This window comes from Leptonychotes weddellii, chromosome 15, assembly GCF_054177405.1.
Source record: "Leptonychotes weddellii isolate Sample4059 chromosome 15, ASM5417740v2, whole genome shotgun sequence".
Lineage (NCBI taxonomy): Eukaryota > Metazoa > Chordata > Mammalia > Carnivora > Phocidae > Leptonychotes > Leptonychotes weddellii.
The window spans coordinates 13,210,863-13,238,084 of NC_138383.1; the positions used below are offsets into that span (position 1 = coordinate 13,210,863).

The 27,222-nt window shown below is 43.8% G+C and overlaps 1 protein-coding gene across 1 annotated transcript in view; it reads right to left on the bottom strand.

The window, feature by feature from the left end:
- The window catches only part of LOC102738999 (testis-expressed protein 2), a 254,143-nt gene extending 228,737 nt beyond the window's left edge, over positions 1-25,406 (bottom strand). The window contains exons 1-5 of the mRNA XM_006737637.3: positions 24,918-25,406; positions 21,626-23,264; positions 4,896-5,096; positions 3,501-3,840; positions 2,012-2,259 (exon numbers count right to left, since the gene is read on the bottom strand). Coding sequence (XP_006737700.3) covers positions 2,012-2,259; positions 3,501-3,840; positions 4,896-5,096; positions 21,626-23,239 — 2,403 coding nt within the window. The 5' untranslated portion in view covers positions 23,240-23,264; positions 24,918-25,406. The remainder of the gene's footprint in view (positions 1-2,011; positions 2,260-3,500; positions 3,841-4,895; positions 5,097-21,625; positions 23,265-24,917) is intronic.
- Between the last annotated feature and the right edge of the window lie 1,816 nt (positions 25,407-27,222).

Consider the following 27,222-nt stretch of genomic DNA (forward strand, 5'->3'; position numbering starts at 1 on the left):
AAAAAAAAAAAAAAAAAAAGAAGAGGAAAAACATGTTTCGGTGCTTAAAGAGGTAAATGCCAAGTACTCAGAAAGGACGTTTGTACTAGAGAAGCCCCCGGGTGACAGGGAATGCTGGGTCAAGGGGCTCAGTTATGGGCCATCGGGGCCTCCCAGCCCCTCCTGGGGCTTCCAGAGACTCCAGCGATGACACAACACGACAAGCACATGCAACACACACTGAGGACACGATGTTCTAAAACATGGTTTTGTTTTTGTATTTTTAATTTAAGGAACTCTTTTAAAAAGCAAGCATTTCATGGGGTAATTTTCTTCCATTAGTATACAAATGCTCCTCCTGATTTCCCTGAATCCGATGAGAGTTCAGACAGTTGACAACCCAGGGAGAAAAGGAATTTGGGGTAGGGGGATTCACGGGTGGTAAACAGGACATGCCTAGAATAGTTTTGTATTGCCCAACTCCAGCCTAGAGGAAGGCCTACTTCCCACTCTTAATTGGTAACTCAGGTCAGAGGGTGGAGGCAGTGGGTGAGGGGCCAGCAGAGCACAGGGTCTTTTTTGGCCTGACAAGGTCGGCCGCATGAGGGTTCGGGGGTCTCTTCCCCACTGGAGAGGACCAAGAGAATGAATCAAAACTCATGACTGGCTTACAGCACAGAGAAGGCACCAAGTGCTTCCCATTCAGAGCAGATACGGTCACTGTAAGAGGTCACACACTTCAGTGAGTTACTGAGCGGGAGGAAAGCAGGCTGTGTGTGCACAGGCTGGGCGCCGTGCTGAGGATATGAGTGGGGTAGTGGCAGGAGGCCTGAGGGCCAGCACAGCTTTCTAACGGCCACCAACATAGCAGTGGTGGCAGCTGAGGGCCTGGGAGCGTCATCTGGTTTGTACACGCCACCACTTAGCAACTGTGAAATGAAGCTACTTAGCTCGCGTGAACCTGTTTCTCCATCTACAAAATGGAGAGAATACCATCTCGTCTGCAAGACTGCTGAAGGGATCAGAGGAATTCTATTACAGTGCCCAACAGAATCTGGCATATGGCAGCTTAGTTATCTTACTGCAGATGATCCTGAGTCAATGGCCAGCTTGTTATGCTGTGGGAAGAATGCTCGTGGCAAATCTTCAAAAGCACTGGACATCGCTAACGAGTCTGAGAATACAAAGGTAACTGAGGAATCAGACCTCTACTACTAACGATTCTGAGAACTTCCCTACTGATTGCCCAGTTGCTCAGGTCAAAGGTTAGGAGTGATCTTTGGCCCCTCTGGTTCTCTCACACCCCACACCTTATTCATCAGCAAATCCAGCCGCTCCCCTATAAACACAGATCCCAACTACAGCCGTTCTCAGCACCTGCTGCTATCCCTCATCACAGCCCCATCCCCGACAGCTGGAAGCGCCCCCCACCCACTCTCTTCCTCCTCCTGCCCACTCTCCACGGACAGCCACTTTTAAACTTTAATAGATCAACATGACTCCCTGCTCAACACCCTCCCAGGGCTTCCCATCTTCCTCAGAACTGATCCCATGAGGCCCTGCCTCTCTGTGCCCTGCTCACAGTCACCTCACCGACCTCACCATGGTTCCTTGAATACTCCAACCATACCCCTGCTTCTGGGCTGGTCCCCCGAACTGGGGAGGCTCCTCCCACACTCATCCCATGGCTCACTTCCTCACTGTGGTCAGGTCTCTGCCCAAACGTCACCTCCGCAAGGAGGCCCTCCTTGACCACCACTCTAAAATAGCAGTCTGGCCACTTTCCACCCTCCCCACTTCCATCCTTGGCTTTCTTTTAATTCTTGCCACCACCAGCTGTTTGTTTCTTGCTGCCTCCCTGCCGAGAGCACAAGCTCCCTGAGGGCAAGGCCCGCATCTGTCTAGTTCACTTCTGTGTCCCCAGTGCCTAGGGCAGGGCCTGGTACACAGGAAGCGCTCCAAGTGCTTACGTTTGCAGAAACGAGTCTGAGTAGAAAAGCAGAAAAGCCACGGCCTGGGCAGCCAGCTTTACCTTCTTCCCAGCCGTGGGGCTGCTCTCCGCACTCTGCACCGGGCTCCTCTGGGGGCTTCGGTTTTCTTGGGGGACACACCTGGCCATGTACACGCTGTAGTCCAGAAGCATCTTCTGCCGCACGCTGCCCACCAGCTCCTTCTGCTTCGGCTGCGACATCACCTCCTCCACGCTGCCTTTGCTGCTGCTGCGGCTGTGGGTCAGGTGCCCCGAGGGGCTGTTGTGTCTGCTGTATGAGGGCAAAACCCCTGCAGCAAAGCGGGGCGGCTGTTAATGCGGGAAGGAAATGACTGCAAAGTCAACGCAACAGCGAACAGACTGCCCTGGGCTAAGTGGACAAGCAGCTAACATGCTAACAAATGATTGTTTAAAAAAATATTTATAAGGCTATTTCCTGTCCTGAGAAATACCTCCGATTCTAATAATAGCTCATTTTTTAGAACGGTTTTTCTTCTCTAAAACAATTCAGAGGAACTGAAAGCCATGAAGTCCATGTGGTAAGTACCTTGTTCTTTTTTCCTGGTGATCACTGAGGGTCAAATATGGAACTGCCACAGCCCCAGAGACAAATGGCAAGTGGGCCGCAAGCTAACCGTTCGCCCACAGCACACGGCAATTCCAGACCTGTCATCTTTTATTCAACAAAGGTTTTTATCAAGCCCTTCTCTGGGCCAATTCCACATGAAAAGAAGAATGAGACATAATCCCTGCCCTTGAATTTGGGCACCTAGGCACATAAATTACATCTCTCTATAATAACCATGGCAACCGAAGCATGGCTGAAGGACTTTCAGGGCAGAAAGGAGGAGGTGACTACCTCTCCCAAGAAAGCCCCAGTACCAACTTCACAGGTAGAGTCCTCTCGGCTGCCTCTTGAAGAAATAGTTGGCATTTTCCTGGTGCAGGTGGGGGAAGAATATTCCAGGTAGAGGGAGGAGCATATGCAAAAAGCGAAGACAGGGCCCAGGATGTCTGGAGGACACTGAGAGGTTCAGTGAGGGCCCAAGTTGGATACACGGGGAAGGAGGACAGGAAATGAGCAGAGGCTCATTTATCAGTACAAATGTGAGTCTGGAGGCCAGAGACTCTGCATTTCTACGGTGATCTGAGGCTTGGAGAAGCGTGTTCAGGGCTGGGAGCCTGAGGACACTAGCCTGATACGCTGCCCTGACTTACCCGCCTCCTTATCACAACCAGGGTTCTCCTGATGTTTCTTCTCTCAGAGTCACAGTATGTACAAATAAATATAATCCTAAGTTACCAACAAAGGCAAAAATCATACATTTGCAAGCTGTTCCGTCACTGGTTAAATGATCCGGTGCAAAGGGTTGCAATGACCAGCCTAAAAGGTAAGTGAGTCCTGAGAACATTCCTTAGGTGGAGGGTCATCAGTTCAGGGTGGGTTTCCTTCCTTCCTACCTGGGAATCTCTCTCCATTCTCCTATGGACCCTTTAAAAATACTTAAGCATTCAGCACACATGTCATTACCTGGTTTACTTCCAGAGACACCAGGTGGCTTCTTGATTTCCGACTTCAGTTTAGATGCCAGAATAAATCGCCTAAACCACTCCTCTTTGTCTCGGCCAGTTCTCCCAAAGAGATAGAGTATCTGATCTCGCTGGCTAGATCGTGTTCCCTCCTGAGGATGGGATGGCTTCTTAGGGTCCTCGCTTCCCAGCTCTCTCTCAGCTGAAGGCTTTTCTTCAGAAGTCTCTTTATCAGTCTGGGCCTTAGACATAAAGTCATCCTGTCGACCAAGCTCGATACAAATGGGGTACTTTTTATTCCAGATTCGTTTTCGAGCCAAACTTTTGGGTACAAGATAAATCTACAGGAAAGGGAAATGATGACTGACATACAAAATTAAGAACCGGCCTGTTCATTAATATTATGCAGAACACAAATGCAAACTTTATAGCCTTTTTGACTAAAACAATGAGTGTAAAATAATTACTACCTGTCTACAACATGACTATAGAAACTGGGATTAAGTTTCAGAAGTGATTTGTTATGCTTCAAACTCATTCCAGAAGTAGATGTTTAAGAATTTTGCAAGAGTTACAAGTATCTGTAATTCTTTTTTTTTTTATTATGTTATATCAATCACCATACATTACATCATTAGTTTTTGATGTAGCGTTCCATGATTAAGTATCTGTAATTTTCAGGTAACACTGACACAAAAATTATTTAGCAGGTTATCATCAACTAAGTTTCATGACCTTGGACCAACCATAAATTTGGAAAAAAAAAAAAAGAATTTATCAAACTAGATCTAGATGGGAAGCTCAAGTTTATCAGTCTCAAGAGTAAATTTTTACAAAAACTATTTTAAATAGTTCTGTCATTTGAGGTAAATTTAAAGATCACTCACATGAGTTATAACAGAAAACCTACAGCTTTTTGGAATAACCAACAATTCATATTTCTCAACAACAGCAGTATATAACACTTATCAAATGGAATTATTTTGCATATCCATAATTTTCACATTTACAGAGTCCTCATTCATTATTACCCTAGCACCACTACACTTAGCTTTTTGTTGGACTGAAAAGTTAAAAGTTAACTCTCAAAGTCAGATGAGTGTGTTATGCCTTTGTTCCTCAAAGTGTGGTCCATGGACCACCAGCAGCAAGAGTATCACTTGGGAGCTCATAAAAATGCAGACTCTTAGGTCCCACTCAGAGCTGCTGAAATAGAATCTACATTTAAAAAGATGCTTGGGTGATTTGCATGAAAGGTAGTGCCCTAAATTATACACACACACACACACACGCACACTCTACACACACACCCTTTTGAGGGGGAAAAACGCAGTAAAACAACCAAGATTCCAAATGCTTTTCTTTCATTTTAGTTTCTTAAATTAGCCAGGCTCACCTTGCTGTCTGAAAGGTCATAGATTTTCTGGCTGATGTAGGTAACCTCTGGCTTTGTTTCATTGTAGCTTGCCCTCCTGGATATATTTTTATTGGGCTTTGAAAGTCTTAAGGTCCCACCCTCAAGTCGGACAAAGACTGAATGTGTCAAAGTTGCATGGTAAGTTTCTGGATCATAGTTGTAAATCTCATTCATCCATCCCTGATGGAGAAAAACTTCCATTAGTAAAATTAGAATAAACACAAATCTTATTTGATACAAAAACGAAGATCTGAGGTACACAGGACACTGAAACCAAACCTGACTGTGATGCAAGTATCAATTCATTGGTGACTAGGAGTTGCTAAGACAGGTGCGAAGCTTGAAGGATAATCAGTGTGGAGCTATAATCTGCTATGTTTCTGATAACTAAAAATCTGGATTTGGGAGAGTAATGATAATGTCCATTTCTCTAAATAAAAGGTTCTTTTTTTTTTTTAAAGATAACAAGCAAATCAGGAAACTCAGAAGTTTTATTCATGTAAATAGAGCAAGTCTTTCAGCCTAACCTCCTCTAGGGGGGAATAATCCCTACCCAGTCTGGCCTTCTTAAATTAGCCAAACTCATCCTCTTCTCAGCTCACCTGCAAACCATCTTTGGAATTTCACAGATCATACTAACTCATGCTATCATTCCAGAACTGAGACCTACCACTCCCACTCCATTTCTAGATCACTTAAATCACACAGTAAGGCAGATGATCAGAAATTAGGCATTAAGAATTATAGATATAATCAACAGTATGTCAAAATCCAAAGATATATAGTAACTTAAATGAGTAAAATTGTGCTCCAGGTGCCCCCCCAACAACATAAAGGTACTTACTTACACATTAATCTTCAAAAAGAGCACACATATTAAAGGGTATGGGCAGTGTACAAAAGCCTAACACACCATAAAATTATGGTAAATCTACTCTCATAGCGATGATCAATATTCATCATTTAATACTCTACCTGCCCCACAGTCCGTTTTCAGATGATACAGTGGCCCAGATCTTTTTAAAAAAAGTTCTCTAGGGAATTTTAATTGATTCTCTTCCATACCCCTCATTTTATTCTTCTTCTTCTTTTTTTAAGATTTATTTATTTGAGAGAGAGAGAGAGAGCATGTGCACATGGTGGGTGGGGGGCAGAAGGAGAGGGAGAGGGAGAATCTCAGGCAGACTCCCCACTGAATGAGGAGACCAATGCAGGGCTCAATCCCACGACCCTGAGATCATGACCTGAGCAGAAATCAAGAGTCAAACGCTTACCCAACTGAGGGGCCACCCAGGCGCCCCTCTACTCCCCTCATTTTATAAATGTTTTTGAATTGAGCAGAGAAGTACTAAAAATCACAATGCAATTGGGAATGTCATTCTTTTCAAAGAATGGCCATTTCCACAGTGAGTACTTGAGTCTCACACTTAAGTCTTGACCTGAGAGCCTCTGCAAATGAGGAATCCTTAGAATTCTATTTATTTATCCATTCACCAAAACATGCACTGAGTCTATGTGCCAAGTAATGTGTCAGGAGTCGATACAAAGATTTAAAAAATGACAGGATTGGGGCGCCTGGGTGGCTCAGTTGGTTAAGCGACTGCCTTCGGCTCAGGTCATGATCCTGGAGTCCCTGGATCGAGTCCCGCATCGGGCTCCCTGCTTGGCAGGGAGTCTGCTTCTCCCTCTGACCCTTCCCCCTCTCATGTGTTCTCTCTCAAATAAATAAATAAAATCTTTAAAAAAATTAATTAATTAATTAAAAATGACAAGATTTTGACTCAAGGATGCTCCCACATCAGTAGAGAATTAGGTCTTCATTTTACCATGTGACAACCCTGTTGGAGTAACCATTAAAAGGTCGTCACAAAGAGTACCCTGAATGTAAGCAAAAACAGACAAACATACTTCACCATGGGTGTGTGTGTGTGTGAAATTTATGAGACAATTATATAGTTTTATATATTTTAGTAGGTTTTTTTTTTTGCGTGAGTTAGGAGTAGCTCTCCCACCTCCTAATTGCATTGCTGCATCTATTAAAAATGTTAAATGAGCAAGCGAGTGGCCACAGGAAGAGGGTGTAATCTAGATGTTGCAATGATCAGAGCAATGAAATGAAAAGGGGGACAAGCAACAAAGAGACTGTGGGGCCTGAAGGGGACTGTACAGTCAGAGCACCAGTTTGGGTAGGTTTATTTTGCTAAGTATAGAACTAAGGACATTCTTTGGTTCATAGTTTTTTGTCTTTTTTCTTAGTCTGTTATTATGGTGAAGTACATTCATGGATTTTTGAATGTTCAACCAGTCTTGCATTCTTGGGAAGATTATGTATTGGTCATGATGTGCTGAAGTTGGGTTACACCAGCTCACGAGAGCTAATTCTACACATCTCTTCCTGACTCCACTGTCAGTGACCTCACACTGGTAGCTCACAATTGGCCATGGTGGGAGGGTTTTGTTTTGTTTTGTTTGTGGGAGTTTTTATACAATGGAAATCAGTGAACAGTACAAAGAGGACTTCCTCTTGATCCAGAGAGCCAGTTTAACAGCACAGTACTATTATTATCCTTTTTATACATTATAGAATTTGGCTTGCTAATACTTTGTTCATTTGTCACCCTAAGTTCATAAGGTAAATTGGCCTATAGTTTTCTTGCAATATCTTTCAATATTAGCTAGGCTCATAAAATGAGTTGGGAAGTGTTCCTTCTATTTTCTGGAAGAGTTTGTGTAAAATATTTCTTCCTTAAAGGTTTAGTAAATTTGCCAAGGAAGCCATCTGGGCCTGCAGTTTTCTTTGTAGAAAGGTTTTTAACTATGAATTCAATTTCTTTAATTTCTACTGGAAATTAGGCTATCTATTTCTTCTTGAATGAGCTTTGGTAGTTTCTGTCTTATAAAGAATTTGTCTATTTCATTTAAGTGTACCAACTTCTGGGCATAATGTTGTTTGTAATATTTCTCTATTATGCTTTTTAAGTCTGTGGAGTCTAGCAATATTCTTTTAGTCCTAATATTGGTAATTTGTACTTCTAAAGCAAGCACTTAATGTTATTAATTTCCCTCTAAACACTGCATCAGCTGCAATTTGTGATATGTTGTATTTTCAATTTCATTTGATTAAAATATTCTCTACTTCTCCCTGTGATTATCTTTGGACTCACAGGCTAATGAGAAGTATGTTGTTTAATTTCCAAATGTGTGGGAATTTTCCAGATATCTCTGTTACTGATTTTTAGTTTAATTTCATGATGGTCAGAAAACATGCTTTTTATAATTTCAGTTCTTTTAAATTCATTAAGTTTTTATGGCCCAGAATATGGTGTATCTGGCGAATGTTCCATGTACACTATAAAAAATATGCATTTTCTATAAATATATTTGTCTTTTTAAACAATGTTTGTCTAAAATGTTTCAAACAACATTTTTGCTAAAGATCTCCTGGCATATAATCCACAGTTTTCTTTTTATCCAATTTGGTTGCAGAAAATACTTTCTTACCTAAATAGGTTTACTAGGCCTAAAGTTTTAAGGCAACTAGATTAATAAAGAATTTGAAGCAGATCTGATTTTTCTGGGCTGCTTCGGAGCCATGCTCAAAGGCCAGGTTGTATTTACTTGCAGAGCTACTAAAACCAAGAAGAATCTGTGGAGGGAGGGATGGAAGGGCTGGTGCTTAAGAATTTCTTAGGGCCAGGGAATGACAATGAGATTAAAATAGCAACTTCTATTAGTGTCATTTATGAGCCATTTAGCTATACAGTCCCCACTAGGGATTGCTCTTCTTGAATTATTTCACTCTGAGTGTACATCTCCTGCCTAGAACAGACTATTTGAGGATACATGGCATGTGTGATACCCTCTGTGGGGTCCATAATTACATCTTAGCTGAGATGTTAAACCTTTTATTACTGATTCTTGAGTTATGATAATCATAATGTGATATAAGTCAAACATTTCTACAATAATATCTCCATATAAAAGATTTTTCATTTGTTTCTAGCTATGTAAAATTATAGCGGACATGTAAAAAAGTCAATAGAATTAACATGATACTGGAATTTTGGACAAAATACCCTGCATTATAGTTGTCATCATCACCAGACTAGAAAGGCTGAAAGAAAAAAAAGATAAGCATATTATGAAGTTATTCTCAAATAATAGGACAGTCTCTGAGAAAGAGAGTAATGTGAGCTGTAAAGATTTTCCCCTTTTGAAACTCCTGAGACTGCACAGGTTAACTGATTTATGAATAAGAGGCATTTGGGAATAAAAGGTTGTTTCTCTCCAACTGCTTTCGTTTTGCCTTTCCCAGTAAGTCAGAAAATGCAGAATTGTCCAAGGAAGCACTGTCCAATGGAAATATAATATAAACCATAAATATGCATCATGAAATACATAATTTTAAATTGTCTAGTAGCCACAATAAAAAAAGAAAAAAGCAGGTGAAATTAATTTTAACATGTATTTTATTTAATTCAATACAGTCGACCCTTGAACAACATGGGTTTGAATTGTGCAGGTTCACTTAAACACAGATTTTTTTTCAATTAATACAGTATACTACTATAAATGTACTTTCTCTTCCTTATGATTTTCTTAATATTTTCATTAGCTTATTTTAAGAAATGGTATACAATATATATATTGTCCAAATATGTGTTAATCGACTGTGATTGGTAAGGCTTCCCAGTCAAAAACAGGCTATTAGTAGTTAAGTTCTGGGGGAGGGTCAAAAGTTATACGGGGATTTTCAACTGCACAGGGGGTCAATGCCCCTAACCCCCACATTGTTCAGTGGTCAACTGTATATCCAAATATTATCATTTCAACATATAACATTAACAATTATTAATTATATTTTACATTCCTTGTTTTGTACTAATTCCTCAAAATCCAGCATATATTTCACACTTAGAGCACATCTCAGTTTGAACTAGCTCCATTTCGAGGGCTCAACGGCCCTATGTGGCCAGTGGCTACTGTATTAGCACACATCCAATTCACAGGTTCTGGCTTTTCAAACCTAGACACCTGGCTCACGCAGAATGATCAAAATCCTCCTCTCTTCTCTTGTCGACACTTCCAGGATTCTAAATTTTATTTTATATTAAGTAATCTCTATGCCCAACATGGGGCTCGAACTCTTGACCCCGAGATCAACAGTCATAGGGTCTACCAACTGAGCCAGCCAGGCGTCCTTCTTGCTGATACTTCCAACACATGCAGTTTTATGCTGTGTTTTACTAGATGCTTTACCAAATTACACGAGAGAAGATAATCTAAGTAATCTCCAGATGCAACATTCAATCTTAGAAATTCAAAACCACTTTAAAAAGCTAACAGGTGGGGTGCTTGGCTGGCTTTGTCAGAAGAGCATGCAACTCTTGATCTCAGGGTCGTGAGTTCAAGCCCCATGTTGGGTGTAGAGATTACTAAAATATATATATATACTTAAAAAAAAAAAGGTAACATACAATCTTAAAAACTAAAGAATAAGAATAAAGTAATCTAAGTAAAAGGTTAAAGTTTTTGAAAACTCTTACAGTTCTATAAGGTCATTAAAAGATGCTCAATTTGCAAACAAACTCACATTAAGCTTTTAGCTTATTCCTCTGTTTTTTATAGAAAAGAAGACAGGATACACAGGCACACGTGTTAGGACACAAGCACTGACTGCTTCAGCTCATCTGTTTACAGGATCACCTGGTGAAGAGCCATTGCTCTGTACTAGTCTAACAAACTGCTGGCCGGTTACTATTCCTGGTAAACTCCCTGTATCTGGTTAACAAGAGCAACCACTTCCAGTGATTCAGGGATTTGCTCTCAACCCAGCAGCCTGAGCTCCTACCCAAGCCAGAGAGCCAGCCCTCTGGAGTTTTTGCTGGGCTGCAGCCTGTGACCCCCCCAACATGGCCACAGTTCCAAGATGATATGTGGTCTTCTTTTGCTGACTGCTCTGGCAGATAACAAGCAGGTTACCCTCTACCACTTGCCAAACTGAACAACCTGATTTAGAGGCATGTGGAGGAGAAAAGAGTGTTTCAAGTCCTACACAGTTCGGGAACAAAACGCCACACCTGCCCCGCGAGAGGACACTGGTGAGAGGCAGGGGTAGGCCTAGGAAGAGAATCTAGGAGATGCCTTTCCTCAGGAAAGGTCCAGGGGGCTCCAAGCTCCCTTATTCTGGTTCAAGGCTGGCTTGAGCCTCCTCCTCCCCATGCTCCTCTCAGAATCACCAGTGGCTGCATTCCAACACAAAGGGCCCTGTGGCTTCTCCTTCCTTTTATCTTCACATTGCCTGCTTCCTACTCAACCATTTCTTTGTGTTCAGGAGCTACCAGAGGCTAAAGCCCATGGCCGCCAACAAATAGATATAACCCACGAATCAGGATTGCAACTGCATGTCTATTGTGGACAATCATTTGTTGGCTTTAGTGAAGCCCGACCCTTAACCATACATGACAGACTGCTGGTCAAAACACTGCAACCCACCCACAAACATCAGCAGAACTGCTGAGTCTGACACACCTGTGTTCCAATCCTGGCTTCGCCACTTGCTAACTGCCAAGTTGGATGATGCTTATCCTTAGACCCTTGGTCTTCTTGCCAGTGAGAAGGTCTAACACGGCTTATTTCCCAGCTTCATGCCTCCCCCGTCCCCACCTTACCCTCTGCTCCAGCCGTGATGAATTTCTCCATGCTAACAGTACTTTACTGAGGTACAATTTGCATATATAGTAAAAGGAATAAATCTTATCCGTAAGATTTTTAAGACATTAATATTTGTAATAATAGCTGACATCTGAGCTCATATTATGATCCAGGCACTTCAGGTGCATTAGCTACTTCTGCCAATTACCTAAAATTTTCTAAGTGAGCAAAACAGTGAGAGAGGTTAAGTGATTTGCCTAAAGAGGGGTTTAAAAAAAAAAAAAAAAAGTGGCCCAGAGAGTGGCAAATCCAGGACTTAAGCCAAGTCTACCTGACGTCGAGGCCCAGGCTCCTACCTCCCCTCCATGGCATGGCCCACCTTCGGTCTGGCTAGTCATCCCCCATGTCATGGCAAAGATGACACTTCTCCCTGGGAGCCTCTCTGATCACCTAGGCTCTGTTCTCTATTACCTTCCTCCTATCACTGTATCTGTTAACTGCCTGGTCTACTTGAGTACAAACACAAGACAATCAGAGTTTTAACAAATGTTCACTGACTGAATACATGAATGTAGCCTAATTCAGATGGCACCCATGAGGATTACATGAAATCTGTATGTAAAGCACAAGTGAGCAGGACAAGCTGGTGTGCCCTTCATGGCCTGTAAATATTGCTCTACCTGCATAAGCAGAGAGAAGCACAGAAGGAGCTGAGATTCTATTAAGTGCAGAGACTGGCAGAGGTTACTTTGAAGTAGAAGGCTTGGTCACTGTTCCCAAGGAGAAAACCAAGTTATAATTGGACTAAATAGCACAGAACAAGAGAATAAGTAACCTCAGGAAGAATCTTAGGAGTAAAAGATGTTCAAGCTTTTCAGGACAGAAACTGAATTAGCCACTTCTCTGTAACAGAGAGAGGTAGGTGTTGTGACTGGTGCTCAGGTTTCTTGACTCCCATGCAGGGCTCCTTCCAGAACATTACAAGCTTTGATAGGAAACCCTGAGAGACTCACAGGGGCTGCTACTTGACCTGCATCAGTCAGGCATCCAGGATGCTGATGGCCATTGGGAGGCTCGGGCCAAGAGGTAACCACCAGGCATGATTCTCCTGCTTCTGTCCCCTAATGCACCCTACTGACCCCAAACCATGCAGGCTACCCTTGCAGAAAGTGATCTCCCAATGCAAACCCCACTGCCTTTTGATACCATCAATCAGCCAACTTTTTCCCCGCAGCTTGATCAACGCCCTGGATTCAGCTGCAAATGGAATTTCCAGACCTAAGCAGTCAAGTATCAGATCTTGAGAGCATGCAGCAACTTCAAGGCCTTCCCCCCACAGTTTCCCATATAGTGCCCAGCTATCCACTGCTCAACTGTTCTAGTTCTTAACCCTCCATTTCTTACCAAGTAAGATGTTCCTCCAATTTTATTTTGTTATGGGACATAGGAGTGGGGATAAAGAGATATAGTATATAGTTCGCAACTCATTCCATTTCAACAGCTCAACTAAAAACTCAGAGATGCTCTCAACCCACACTAAAGCAGCTCAGACAAGCCTTGTTTCTTTCAGAGGCTGGAGCTGTTAAAATGGAGACAGTGCATGCACTGGGGGACAATGACCACAGTCAGCTGGCCTGCAGCTGCCTGGCCCACAGACTGGTCCTGTGATCCTGTCTATAAAAGGTCAGGGGTTTCTCTTCAATTCTCCACTGGACTTAGAAGCCATGTCTGGCTGAAAGTATAAACCACAATCTATAAAGGGACTCATTTAATACTTGGAAAGATTAAAAGCTGCAATTAACCTTTTGCAAAATAATAAAGTCTGGAAGAACTACCACTGTGTTCACTTTCAGTTACAGTGCCAGCCAGGAGGTCAAGACCAATGCTCTCTCTTGGTCAGCTTGACACTGTGCTGACCAGAGCAATGCGCCAGCCCTCTGGCCTGAGGAAGCGATGGGGCTTTCTCTATCTGTCTTCAGTGTTGTGGGGCCGACATCGTGCTGTCACATGGCTGTGCTGGCATTTGAGGCTGCCTGTCACTCAGCTCCCGGGCATCATTCCTTCATCTAGCCTATCAGGGAAGGAACAAATCCTAAACATAAGGACAGAGCCAGGGCCCGAGGCCCCTCCTGCTGAAAATCCTCTCTGAAGCCCATAAAAAAACTTGGGGACTTTTCTTTTGTCCCCCAAACTAAAGCATAAGCAAGATTTTTCTCTTTGCAGGTTTCGACCCTTTTTGATGGATTAATGGTTTAGAACTGGATCATCAGTTAAAACATGATCTCACAGATCATGGACTTAGAGACTACGGCAGGAACAGTCTACTTAAATTTACAGAACTTTAGATACAAATTTGGTTTTACCCAGAAAAGACAAAAAAACCTACAGACATCTGTATGACTTCATACTATGAATGACAGCCTTAAGCCAACAGTCAACATTCAAAATAAACACTACTCAAAGAAACCATCAAGAAGGAAAAAAAGTCCATTGGGGAGAGGAGCACCAGCATCAATACCATCCACATCCTCCAACTGACTGCTCCAAGGTCACCTTCATGTCCACATCACTAGAAGCAGTGGGGTCACAGCTAAAGCCACAGACTCTGCAAAATGGCCTTTATCTCAGCTTTTCCATCCTTCAGGGCAGCATCTACCCAATTCAGGTGACCAAAGAACAGTTTTAGAATGTACTGGCAAATAGTAGGAAAAGTAAGATTGGCAAAATGTTGGTAATTGTTGAAGCTGAGGCTGGGCCTTGGGTACATGGGGTTTCATTATACTATTCTCTTGTATATACTAGACATTTTCTACAATAAACTGAACACTGAAACATCTCACCTGGTATTTCTCAAGCAACAAAGGACATTAGGAAATAGCCATATTTATAAAAGCCATCCATAAAAACTCAAATGACCCATTATGGGAGCAGTATATTTTCAGTTCAGTATAATGTAGAAAGAAATGTTTTATTTCTTATTGTATTGGGGGTTATAAGACACCAACAAAAAAGCAACCCAAGTCTCTTTTGGCTGTAATGGGGCTGTTCTCTCCTTAAGATCTGCACACTCTAATTTCTTAAAAGAAAGAATTGCATGAAATTGAGATTAAATTTACAAGTTTGAATTTCTTCTCAAAATTTATAATGTTTTCCTCACAAAATCATTTTTACATGTCAAAACCAAAGCCTGTATTTAGGGACTGCAATGATTTAAAAAATCTATCCCTGGGGCGGCTGGGTAGCTCAGTCGTTAAGTGTCTGCCTTCAGCTCAGGTCATGATCCTAGGGTCCTGGGATCGAGTCCCGTATCGGGCTCCCTGCTCGGGGGGAAGACTGCTTCACCCTCTCCCACTCCCCCTGCTTGTGTTGCCTCTCTCGCTGTCTGTCAAATAAATAAATAAAAATCTTTAAAAAAATAAATAAAAAATCCATCCCTCTTACTAAAAATCTAAATGTGATATAACCTAAGGAAAAAAGGTTCTCTAAAATTCATTTCTATTAGTCTTGCAGTGGTGGAAATGTAATTTTAGTTGACCTTCTTGTGCCATATCTTTTTTTTTTTTTAAGATTTTATTTATTTATTTAACGGAGAGATAGAGAGAGCCAGAGAGCACAAGCGGGGTGGAGGAGAGGGAATGGCAGAGGGAGAAGGAAAAGCAGTCTCCCCACCGAGAAAGGAGCCTGATGCGGGGCTCAAGCCCAGGGTCCTGGGATCATGACCTGAGCCGAAGGCAGATGCTTAACCGACTGAGCCACCCAGGTGCCCCATGGGCCATATCTTTTAAAAAGAGACAGATTTTTTTTATGTTTGCATTAAAATAATTTTAGAAAAAATTAAAAAAAAAAAAAAAAAGAGATCATCACTCCAGAAACCAACATTCTACTGTTGTGTTCTACGGGGTGGTTTGTAAGTCTGAGATAAAGAATTTACCCATGAATATAATTTAAAACTGCGTGAGTCATACACTCAAACATACATCTAAGAACCTTATGAAATCTTCAGGAAGCTTATCATTACAGACATGTGGAAACATCAGTGTACAGGAATGGCACTGAATTAAGTACACTCCTAGTCAAGTGACAAGTACATTCTTTTTTAAGATTTTATTTATTTATTTGTCAGAGAGAGCGAGTGCACAAGCAGGGGGAGCGGCAGGCAGAGGGGGAGGCAAGCTTCCCGCGGAGCAGGGAGCCTGATGCGGGGCTCGATCCCAGGACCCTGGGATCATGACCTGAGCCGAAGGCAGACACTTAACCAACTGAACCACCCAGGCTTCCTGTGACAAGTACATTCTTAGAGAAGAAGCATCCAACTTGTTAAGAATGCTCAGCAAAAACAAACATCCCAAATGCAATTCTCCTGATGCCCAAACCCACTCTTTCCCAGGGTCCCCAGCTCAGGGTATCTAGCTAGTCATCCAAAATAAAACCCCCAGGTTACCACACAGGGGTTGTTGCTCAAAATGAAGCCTCTGGGACTCTGCAGCACACATGAAGCTCTGCCTTGAGCTAACATACCCAGACTGCCAAGCTTTCAGTCAAATTAGTGTCTCCTAGCATTTTGATCTCCCCCTGGGCTCTCACGAGTTCGACTTGTCACTTGGTGTCTGTGTAGCCACGCTTCTCCTATTTGCTGCTTCTCATCAGCAGCATGAATGTATGAAATCATAATGTATGAATTCCCAAACATTAAGAACAAGCAGGCTTTGGAGGAGGTTCTAAGAGCTGTTCTGTGGACTTGGTGACAACTCTTCGGCCTTCCAGAGGTTTTGACTGCTTCTGTCCCAGACGAGAGAGCTGCTGACTGGTAGGGTCGAGTGAGAGATGGTGGAGGGTCATGAGGCCTAATCAGCCACATATCAGTTTTTGAGAACAGCTAGTACTTGGCTGCTAACAGTCTTTGTGACTCTCCAACCCATATACTCACCACTGCAGAAGTGTCATTTTGTTTTTTAAATACTTTGTTTATTCATTTGAGAGAGACAGAGAAAGTGAGCGAGAGCACGGGCAGGGAGGTCAGAAGGAGAGGGAGAAGCAGACGCCCCGCTGAGCAGGAAGCCTGATCCGAGGCTCGATCCCAGGACCCCGGGATCATGACCTGAGCCAAAGGCAGGCACTTAACCTACTGAGCTACCCAGGTGCCCCTGTAACAGGGTCATTTTTAAATACAAATGTCCACAGTGTGGATGGAACAGTAAAATCACCTGGATAAAGTACAAAAGAGCTTTACTTTTCTCCTCCCTTTCATCTTCATGTGAAGTCTCACTGAAGAAAAACTGCAATGCTTTCTGAATTGTTTATGGAGCCAATTTAGGACTCAGACTCTCAGTCCTGGACCCATCACTGAGAACTTACATGGCTCCGAAGTTTAAAGACACACAGTCTCCTAAAATAGTCCTGGAGTACTAACCCTCCTGCCTGTCTGGTTCATGGGGCTCCCAGAGAGTCTACTGAGGGCACGAGGTACACAGGATCACTGTCAATGCTGGGCCTCTATACTAGAGATCTTTATCACAGGCAGGTTTTATAACCCATGTCTGTGATTTTTTTTTTAAAGTTTCCATGCCTGCCCTCAAGAACTGCACCATTACATCCTCCACAGAAAATAATTCAAAACGGCTAATTCCCTAAATCAAGCCTATTTTCAAAAAGGGGCTTTTCCGACCCTAGGAACAGGTTCACAGATCTGTTTTATAAAGAAACCAAGGCCCATCTCCTGCATCACTCTTAAAGCCGTAAATCTAGAGAGCAGAAATCTAGAACTTGCCACTATCCCCATTTCTCTAATGCTCTACTTGGCAGATGCCAGCAATCTTTTCTCCCTTTGAATTCAGGAGGCCAGCGCTGTAGGAGTGCAGGTAAGAGAAGAGCAGACTTGCTGCCAGAGATTTCTAAGTAGTAATCAACTTCCGAATCCTGTCAAAGATGGACCATCTTGGCTTTTCCACTGCAGTGGGAAAAGAAAAACCTCTCCATAATCTGTACTTTTTGGTAATTACTTTTTGTCTTCTCAAAAGACCACCCCTTTCATCAACCCAACTAAATTTTTTCCTTAAGTATCAGGGATTTCTTTTAAAAAGCAACTTCATTAGGAGATGACAGGGTCAATACTGCCTCTCCACCTACATTTCCCGATAAAGCCTCATTCATTCATTCACTCATTCATCATCCATCCATCTACCCACCTATTCATCCAATAAGTACTTATCATGTGCCCATTATGTGCCATGTGCTGAGGACACAACGATGAACACGATGGACATGGCCTGTGCATTCATGAAGCCTGTGGTGGACTGGAGGAGATAGGCGATATACATATAACTAGGGCTCTTATAAGTACTATGAAAGTGAGGCAGAGAAGGCGAGCTGTGCCTCAGACGTTGGACACCCCTTTCTACAGTGTATAGCTGTTGCTGGGAAGAAGTTGCCCAGCCAAGTCCCAGATTCCCTAGGACACCTGACATTTTGGAGGACCCATGTGACTAGCTCACAATGGAATGTGAGTAGAAGTGATGTGTGTCACTTCCAGGTCCAGGCATTATCAGAAGGCAGGCCTTCTTTTGCTTTCTCACTCTCCTTCTGCCGGCTGGATGCAAAGAACTCTAATACCCTAGGCAGGGGTCAAGAAATTGAGCCCGAGGCCTGTTTCTATAAATGGGCCACACCCATTTATTTACACATTGTCTGTGGCTGCTTTCCTGCTACAATAAAGAGTTCAGTGATTGCAAGAGAAATTATATGACCCACAAGCATAAAATATTTACTATCTGGCCTTTTAAGAAAGTTTGCTGAGCCACAAGATGGAAGGAACTTGGGCCCCTGCGTCAACACATGGGCATGGTCACCCACCCACCAGGAATACCCAAACAGGACTGTTCCACAGGCAAGAAACAAACTTGTAATTTGTTACAATAGCTAGTGTTATCCTACTTCTTACAGAAAGTAAAGCACAATGTCCAATGAGAAAATGTAACACAAAATAGATGCTTAAAGATAGACTCCACTATACTTTCCTTTTCTTATCACACCATTTGAGTCCTAAATTTAATGTCAACACTGCTAAATGTTTAAAGTGTCATATTTTTTAAACGGTTCCCCAGAGTATGATCTCCAACTCAGTAAAATTATTTAAGCCCAAAGAACATTTGCATTTGAAATTTTTGGCTTACAATATACAACCTACCCTTCTAATTTGTAGTAGTGTTCCTTTTATAAAATAAAGAAAGTATTTAGCCAGGCTTTTTTTTTTTTTTTAAGATTTTATCTGACAGAGAGAGACACAGCAAGAGAGGGAACACAAGCAGGGGGACTGGGAGAGAGAGAAGCAGGCTTCCCGCTGAGCAGGGAGCCAGTGTGGGGCTCAATCCCAGCACCCTGGGACCATGACCTGACCTGAAGGCAGATGCTTAATGACTGAGCCACCCAGGCGCCCCTTTAGCCAGGTTTCTAAAAACAGCCCAGTACACTAAACAGAAGACTCCAGGCTAAGATACAACTTTTCCTGAACAGTAATGAAGCCACCCTAAACAAGTGCTCGAACCAGTTGAAACTGAATGTCACGGGGCGCCTGGGTGGCTCAGCTGGTTAAGCAGCTGCCTTCGGCTCAGGTCATGATCCCAGAGTCCTGGGATCGAGTCCCTCATCGGGCTCCTTGCTCAGCAGGGAGCCTGCTTCTCCCTCTCCCTCTACTGCTCCCCCTGCTTGTGCTCTCTGTCAAATAAATAAAATCTTTAAAAAAAAATTTAAAAAAAAAACTGAATGTCACGATTGTTAGGCATCGGAGTAATATAGAAGTACCATTTTTCTTTGCTAAAGTTATACTAACTGACTTACAGCGCATGTAACTCAGGCAGTCACAGCACCACCCTCTTAAAAGCATAGCAACCATAATGAGTCACTCTTACTCCACTTCATATATTAATACTAAGCTTAAGTGTGTCATATCCTCAAGACTCAGCACCAGCTTCTCTTAAAAAAGAAAGTCCCATAACTAACATACTGCCATGGGAAAGAAAGAAAAAAAAAAAATCAAATACATGATTCATTAAGTCAAAACCAAAAGAGTGAGCATGCACACGTGTGGTGTATATATACTCGCAGAAATTTAAAAAAAGAACAAAACCAAGATATATAACAAAATCGTTAATCCCTTCCCACTAGTATGATAAAAAAAATAATTTTTTTCTTTGGGTTTCCTGTGTTTTTTTAAAATTGTCTGCCTGGGTGGCTCAGTCATTGAGCGTCTGCCTTCAGCTCAGGTCATGATCTCAGGGTCCTGGGATCGAGCCAGGCATCGGGCTCCCTGCTCCACAGGAGGCCTGCTTCTCCCTCTCCCACTCCCCCTGCTTGTGTTCTCTCTCTCACTATGTCTCTCTGTCAAATAAATAAATAAAATCTTTAAAAAAACAAACAAAACCAAAAAAAACATTGTCCATGTATTTCTTTCTAATAAGATAAAAAGTTTATGAAACTAGAAAACAAATAGTATTTTGGACCCTTAGAGTGTTCTTCCCCTTGTTTTGCTTTTTTGTTTTTGTTTCTATTTTTTTGCAATAGAAAGAGATGCTGCCACTTTTTTAAGCATTCTTATTTAAACAGAGGGGAGAAAAACCCTATTAAAAGAGAAATGAAACCAGCTTTGAACTACCAAAAAAAACTCTAAAACCAAACCAAAACAACAAACCCAGAAAACAGGTGTTGGCAAGGATATGGAGAAATTAGAACTCTTGTGCTCTGCTAGCAGGAAGGTGAAATGGTACAGCCTCTGTGGAAAATAGTACGGCCGTTCCTCGAAAAATTAAAAACAGAATTACCATCAGATCCAACAGTCCCACTTTGGGGTATATACCCAAAAGAACTGAAAACAAGATCTCAAAGAGATATCTATACACCCATGTTCATAGCAGCATTATTCAGCAAAACTAAAACGTGGAAGCCACCCAAGTGTCCACTGCTGGAGGAATGGATAAGGAAAATGGAGTATATACACACAATGGAATTATTATTCGGCCTTAAAAGAAAAGGAAATTCTGACTAATTCTGATTATGCTAAGTAAAATAAGCCAGTCACAAAAAGACAAATACTGTCTGATTCCACTTATATGACACTCGGAGTATTCAAAATCAAAAAGACTGAGTGGAACTATGGTTGCCGGGGTCTGGAGGGAGGGAAGAAACGAGGAGTTACTGTTCAGCAGGTGCGGAGCTTCTGGGGCACAAGGGACAGACGTTAGTGATGAGGGCACAACAATGTGAATGTACTTCATGCCACTGAACTGTACACTTTAAAATGGTTAAGATGGTCAATTGTATGTTATCTGCATCTTACCACAATTAAAAAATCATATGTATATATATAAAACGTGTATATGTGCCTATGACTTACAAACTAAGCTACAGCTGTTAAGTTTGTATCTCGTATATTTTGAGACATACACAAAACACAGCAGCTTTTTAAATATACAAAAATAAATGTGAATGGAAGTTCTAATATTTTCTTCTAGCACCCTAACAGATCATCCCAGCACCCTCGGCGGGGGGCCCAAATCCCAAGACTGTTGCGCACTGGGAAGTGAGGTCTCTTTCTCCAGCCCGCATCTTACGATGCACAAAGGAAGGAGGAGTGCCAACAAGGCCAACCAGGACACCAATCTGCCTTCTCTTCCTCCTTTCCTTCGCTGGCATTCCAGGAGTGCTGAACCCTCCTCCAGGGTGTCAAGAATATGCAATCCTAGCAGACTCAGCTATAATAAATCCTCAGCAAGTAGCAAATCCCTGGAAAGTTTAGAGAGAGACTGAAACACGAACTGGATGTAAATGCTACTCTCTAGCACCATGGAGATCCTTGAAAAACTTGGTGAATTGCTAAAACGTGAACTAGAATGAGGTTTCCCAGCGAAGTCTCTTGCTTGGCCGGAGAATGAAGAGATCTCAAAGGCTTAAAAACACTGCTTGTGTGAAAACCCATGGCAATCAACTAAAAAAAATGAAGCTGGATCTAAAAATCAGGCTGTATGGGAGACAGCGCGTGTACTCACCAGCGGCTGCAGACTTACCTTCAGTATTTCCGGTTCTTTGATATCCAGAGATCTTGTGTTCCAGTGTTGTAGGTTTTTATGTAATCTGTGATATTTATGAGCACTTGGTGGTGTAAAAAACCAAATCATGCAAACCGCAGTCATGAATCCAAGACCAACTCCCAGAAAGAGTCCACTCACATAATGGGGGAGGGGGAGGATGAGGTACCCATAGACACACATTATAAAGAAGCCCAGGGTCTTCACTGGTAATTCGGGGTGCTGCACGGCCGCGTGGGCCTCGTCCTCACTGTCAAGAGTTGGACCATCATCCGCCAGCACCTCGGGCTTGAGAGGGATATCTGGGAGCTTATCAACTGTACTCTCTACCTCTGTTTCCAAATCAAAGTCCTCACTGTACAGTTCGCAGAACTCTTCATCTTCTTTGCTCACTAAGGCAGACAAGGAACACTTCTCAAGAACCAGAGAGCTCGTCTTCAGGCCTAAGTCCTTCAGACCGCTCACCTGGGAGCTTCTCGGCTCCACCTCTCTTGAGGGCTCATCTGAGGCCCTGGGGTCACTCCCACAGCCGTCTCCCTCGGAATCACACTCCTCCTCCTTGATGCTGTAGTTGTTATTGCTTTCCAAGTGACCGTTCAGGCTGGACAGATTGGAGAGCTCTGAAGCACTTGAAGATAAGGCTTTGGGCCTGTGGCTGCCACTTTCTTCCCCTATAATTTTACTAAGGAGCTGAAAAGGCTCATATATGACTTCTGAAAGGCGTCGCTTAGTGTCTTCGATTTTAGCCTCCATCTCGGGCACTTTGAAAAAGGAGCGCGTGTCGGAGGGAGAAGTCAGTGGGGAGGAAGGTGCAGTTTTGGAGTCCCCACCTGTGTTGCGTGGCTGTGTGAACTGCTTGAACAGGTGTAAGTTGAGCTTGGAGTCGGGTGGTTTACAGGACGCGGTGTCTGCCTCCTGCCGCGAGGTGTCTGTGGACAGAGACTTGACTAATGTCTTCATCAAGTGCCTGTGCCTCGGGGCGTGGGGGGGTTCTTTTGGCTCAACCTCGGTCGACAGGGACTTCACAAGGCTCATGAAGGGCTTGGTGCTGGACAGGGTAGAGGATGAGGCACTGGAGGAGAGGACAGGAGACTTGGAAGGAGAGGACAGCGGGGAGGAAGAACCGGTTTTCTGCTCAGAAAGGGATGACACACTGGGAGAGCTAGCTAAGGGGCCTAACGAAGACGACCCTGGGGACAGAGCCAATGGCACCGTACTTAGTACTCGCACTGCCGGAGGAGGGGACTCCAACAGCTTTACCGTGTTCTCGGAGACGGGCAAAATGGCAGGGGACACGGACAGTCCATCTGCCAGGATGGGCTGGGCGGCAGGGCCAGAGGAGTCATGGCCACCCTGGGGTTCGAGATAGAGGTCTTCCTTGGCTTCGAGCGCTGTTACAATGCTTTGGTCGTCCAGCCCCTCCTCAAGGTACTCCCTGAACTCCTCCTCTTCCTCCTCCTCCTCCTCCCCGGATGCCGAGAAGTGAATGGCGATAGTGTCTCGGGACACGGACCTCTGCACGTGCACTCTGGGGGCTGATGGTTTTGGCATGTCAATGGTTTTCTCGGCATGGCGACCATTCAGACTTGTCATCGCCGGCTTCTCGAGGGCTCAGGCTCTGCGGAAAGAGCAAGGAAACCGGAAGTCAGAGAGCCGTTTCCGCACAGGAGAGGCTATCGTGTACACCCTGGAGCACAGATGAAGCTCCCTTCCAAATGGTGATTATGCTTTTCCTTGGCAGACGGCCACTGTTTCTCACCTGAGCGGGTTTGATGGTTTAATTTTCACCAGATAAATCCCAGTTAGGCATTCTCTTTTATGAGCAAGCTACAAACCGGTATTATAAAGGCCATACGATCTGTCTGACTTCACAACAGCTGAGTAATTGTTTCCTCCCTCTTAACTGGCTCGTTTCTACCAGCCATTCTATATTTCAACACTTGAAATACCTGCACAATAGATGTTACCAGCATTACCTCAGAAGTCCAACGGAAGAGAATGCAGCAGCCTGGGGATTTTGAGGATCTTGGAACAAAAACTTCACCACTGTTTGCCAGCTATAAAAAGCCAACTCAGGATGATTTACTGCTTCCAGTGCTATTTTCCCAGCAATCCTAACAAATATTCGGCTTGCTTCTCCCACCAGGATTCATACTATCTTGCCACAGCGAAGGAGCAGCAAAGTCTCCAAGGGTGGAAAGGGAAATCTCTAGATGAATTGCTATCACCCTGTTGGCTCCTTTATTCCCCCAATGGCAGAGTACTTAGGTAGCCATGAAGACATGGTCATATTCTGGGGCTTCAGGATGAAGGAAACATATTTTAAACTGAACCCAAGATTCAGAGGGCAGGAAAATTAAGTCTCAATGCTGTAACCCATCACCAACCAAGAACTCCGTTAAGGGCTATGGTGAGAGACGTGGAAGCTATGCTTTCTGCCCTTCTGGAACTCAGCAGCCAGCTGGGGAGAAGACAGACACCTGAAAAGCTGGGCAGCAAAACAGAAGACACCAAGCCGACCCTGCGGTATCTAGTACATTACCTCTCTCCCTATTCACTAAAGGCCTATTTACTGGATACCACACACCATGACAGACCCTACAAAATGGAAATTAACACCACAATCTGGAAAGAGACCCTATCAAAGGAGCTAAAACACACTTGAGGAATGAACTTCAGGTGTTCTGAGGAAGCGAAGACCAGTGTGGGAAGTAGGATACCTGCTCAGCCTCTTAAACTGATGGGGAAGGGGCGCCTGGCTGGCTTGGTCAATAGAGCATGTGACTCTTAATCTCAGGGTCATGAGTGCAGGTCCCAGGCTCTAGGCATGGAGCCTACTTCAAATTAAAAAAAAAAAATTAAATTAAATTAAATAATAAATGGATGGGCAGGTTGTGGCAGAAGGGGCATGATGGGAAAGAAGCGAAAAGGTGTAAGATGAGCATGGGCATGATGTGTCCTGCCAGATGGGCCTTTACCTCCAGGAGGGTGGGTGGGCGCTGGGGAGCAGGGGGAGACCAGAAGTACAGGAGCGGCATCCTGGGGAGTGTAAGCACAGCTTTGGGAGCTGCTGGTATATACATGCTGGCAGGCAAATAGGGCTCCTGGCACTTGCTCTTTTTCCAGCTGACTCTGTGGGACCTTGAACAAGCCAAAACTTGTCTGGTTCTCAGAATCTTCATCTGTAAAATGGAGGATCACGAGTTCTTTCCAAATCTAAAATCCTACATGTTTATAGATGATTGTATACAACCCAACATAATACACTTACACAAGTAATCTACGAGAGACGATCAATGTTACGTTGCTTGCTTGTTTCTTTAGTTTGAAGAACTCCTATATTTGAGTCTTCTGTCAAATATTCATGTGCAAAATGCTGGCACCTGATACTACCAACAAGAGAAAAAGTAAACCTTTGGTGGGGGCGTGGGTGGCAGTGATCCTGCGTCACTAGAACAGAAAATACCCCAATGATGACAAGAACGACCATTCAAGAGCACAGTCACAACGTGGACACATCTGTAACTACACATTTTTAGCATCAATACTTAAGAGAAGTTATGTTCATAGAAACTTTCCAACAGAGTTTTGCCCATGCTCACCATGACCCTCAGGCTCTCCTATCCCCAACAGATTCAGGAAAAGGGAATGATCTTTATGGGCAGACGAAGCAATTTAAATCCAGGAGCTGAGGGCAAGTTAAAAAGACACACAGCCTCAGGTCCAGGACAATCCTTCCCGGTTATCTTTAAACCAACAGGTTTGTAAGCTTAGTAAGAAGAAAAATACCAAGTGCAACACGTTTTTCATTTAACTGTCACCTAGTTTTGTAAGTGTAATTTAAGAAGAAAATTATAGAGGTAATTTAAAAAGAAAAGTTTGATACTTGGTAATTCTCAGTAGGCTGAAAAATAAGCTTCATTTAAATTGCTTTACTAACAGGGCACCTGGGTGGCTCAGTCAGTTAAACGTCCCATGCTTCGGCTCAGGTCATGATCTCAGGGTCGTGAGATCAAGCCCTGTGTCGGGCTCCCCACTCAATGCAGAGTCTGCTTGAGATTCTTTCTCCCTCTCCATCTGCTCCTCCTGCTAGTTCTCTCTCGCGCGCACGCTCTCAAATAAATAAATAAAATCTTTAAATTGTTTTAATAACATAAAGGATGACCTGTAAGGCTCTGCTGTTCTGAGGCTGCTTCACGGGTAGTGGTGGCTACAAGTTAAAATGACTGCAGGCACAGAGGTAAGACAGAGCACGATTTGGGGGCTGAACAGTGTGAGTCAGTCCTCTGGGGAGCAAGGCAAGAGTGGAGAGGCCTGTCTATCCTTGAGGGTGGGATGGCCTGGGAATCCGCAGGCAAAGTCCCGTCCAGGCAGCAGCCAAAGGGAGAAAACAGAAAACAGCAGTGTATCCAGGAGCCTGCGGTACAACGAGCAAGCACCTGCCCAGGAAGGACCACCACTGGGGCCTCCTTGCCCAATCCTCCTCCACACTGTCAGGCCCCCTGTCTTGCCAGTTGAAGGGGCCTCTGCTCCTCTCTGATCAGACTGTCTCAAGGCCTATGTCAGCCAGTAGGGCCCAAGCTGGACCCACGGAGAGCTGGGTGCCAGGGAGCCAGCTAAGGGCAGACAGTCTGGCTTACCATCCAGTGTCTTTCTCCAGGGCTCAGGGAGTAGCCGCAGAGATCCAGCATAAACTCCCCCGCATCCGCACTGACCGAAGCCTTGCTCTACTTCGCCAGATTGGGGTTTTTTGTAGGCTTATTTTTATGTTTGTGTTTTATCTATTTTACCTGATAAAATATGATAAAACCTGCCCTGTGAGGCCACAGCAGCACTACTACTGTTAAATAGAAGAAAATCTCAGGGTCCTGTTTGCCCATCTGCAAAATGAGGGGATTAGATTGAAGAAAAACTGCTTCTAGGACCAAAATTGCTAGATAATTGAATGTGGTGGAACCAGAGTCAATGGTTTGGGTTCTAGACAACCCATCAAGTGGGTCACTGCCTCCTCTCGGGGACTACTGCAAGCTCCCTCCTCTCTGTCCTCCCGTGGCTGGCTGCTAGGGCCAGCAAAACTGACCCTCCCCCAGGAAGATAACATGGTTTGTCCAAGGCCACGGCACTGACCGAGAAGGGGGAAGGGAGGGACAGTTAGACATGGGCTTTTGACACTGATGTCCTGATGCCTTTTTCACTACAGCAGGCTGCCTCCTCCAGCATGTCACGCATGGGCTTTATGACTGCTTTGTCCTGGACCTGGTACCCACTCCCTGTGCTCCCTCACGGACAGCTCTCCCAGGGACTAAAAGCTCAGTTCTCAACCACCAGCCTGTGACCAGCTGTGTGGACAAATTAAGAGTCATCTCATTATCCACCTGACAATCTAGCATCCTAAAAAAGTAACTAGCTCCTGCCCTCTACTCCAACTCAATTATAACCGGGCTCCAAACAACGAGACCACCTTATCAAGCCCTCAGGAACTGAAAGGCCAGAGAAGGAAATTTCCTTCCCAACAGGTCTCCTTCTTCCAAAGCCACCAGCAGATCATAGGACCCTGGGCTTTGACACTGGCTCCT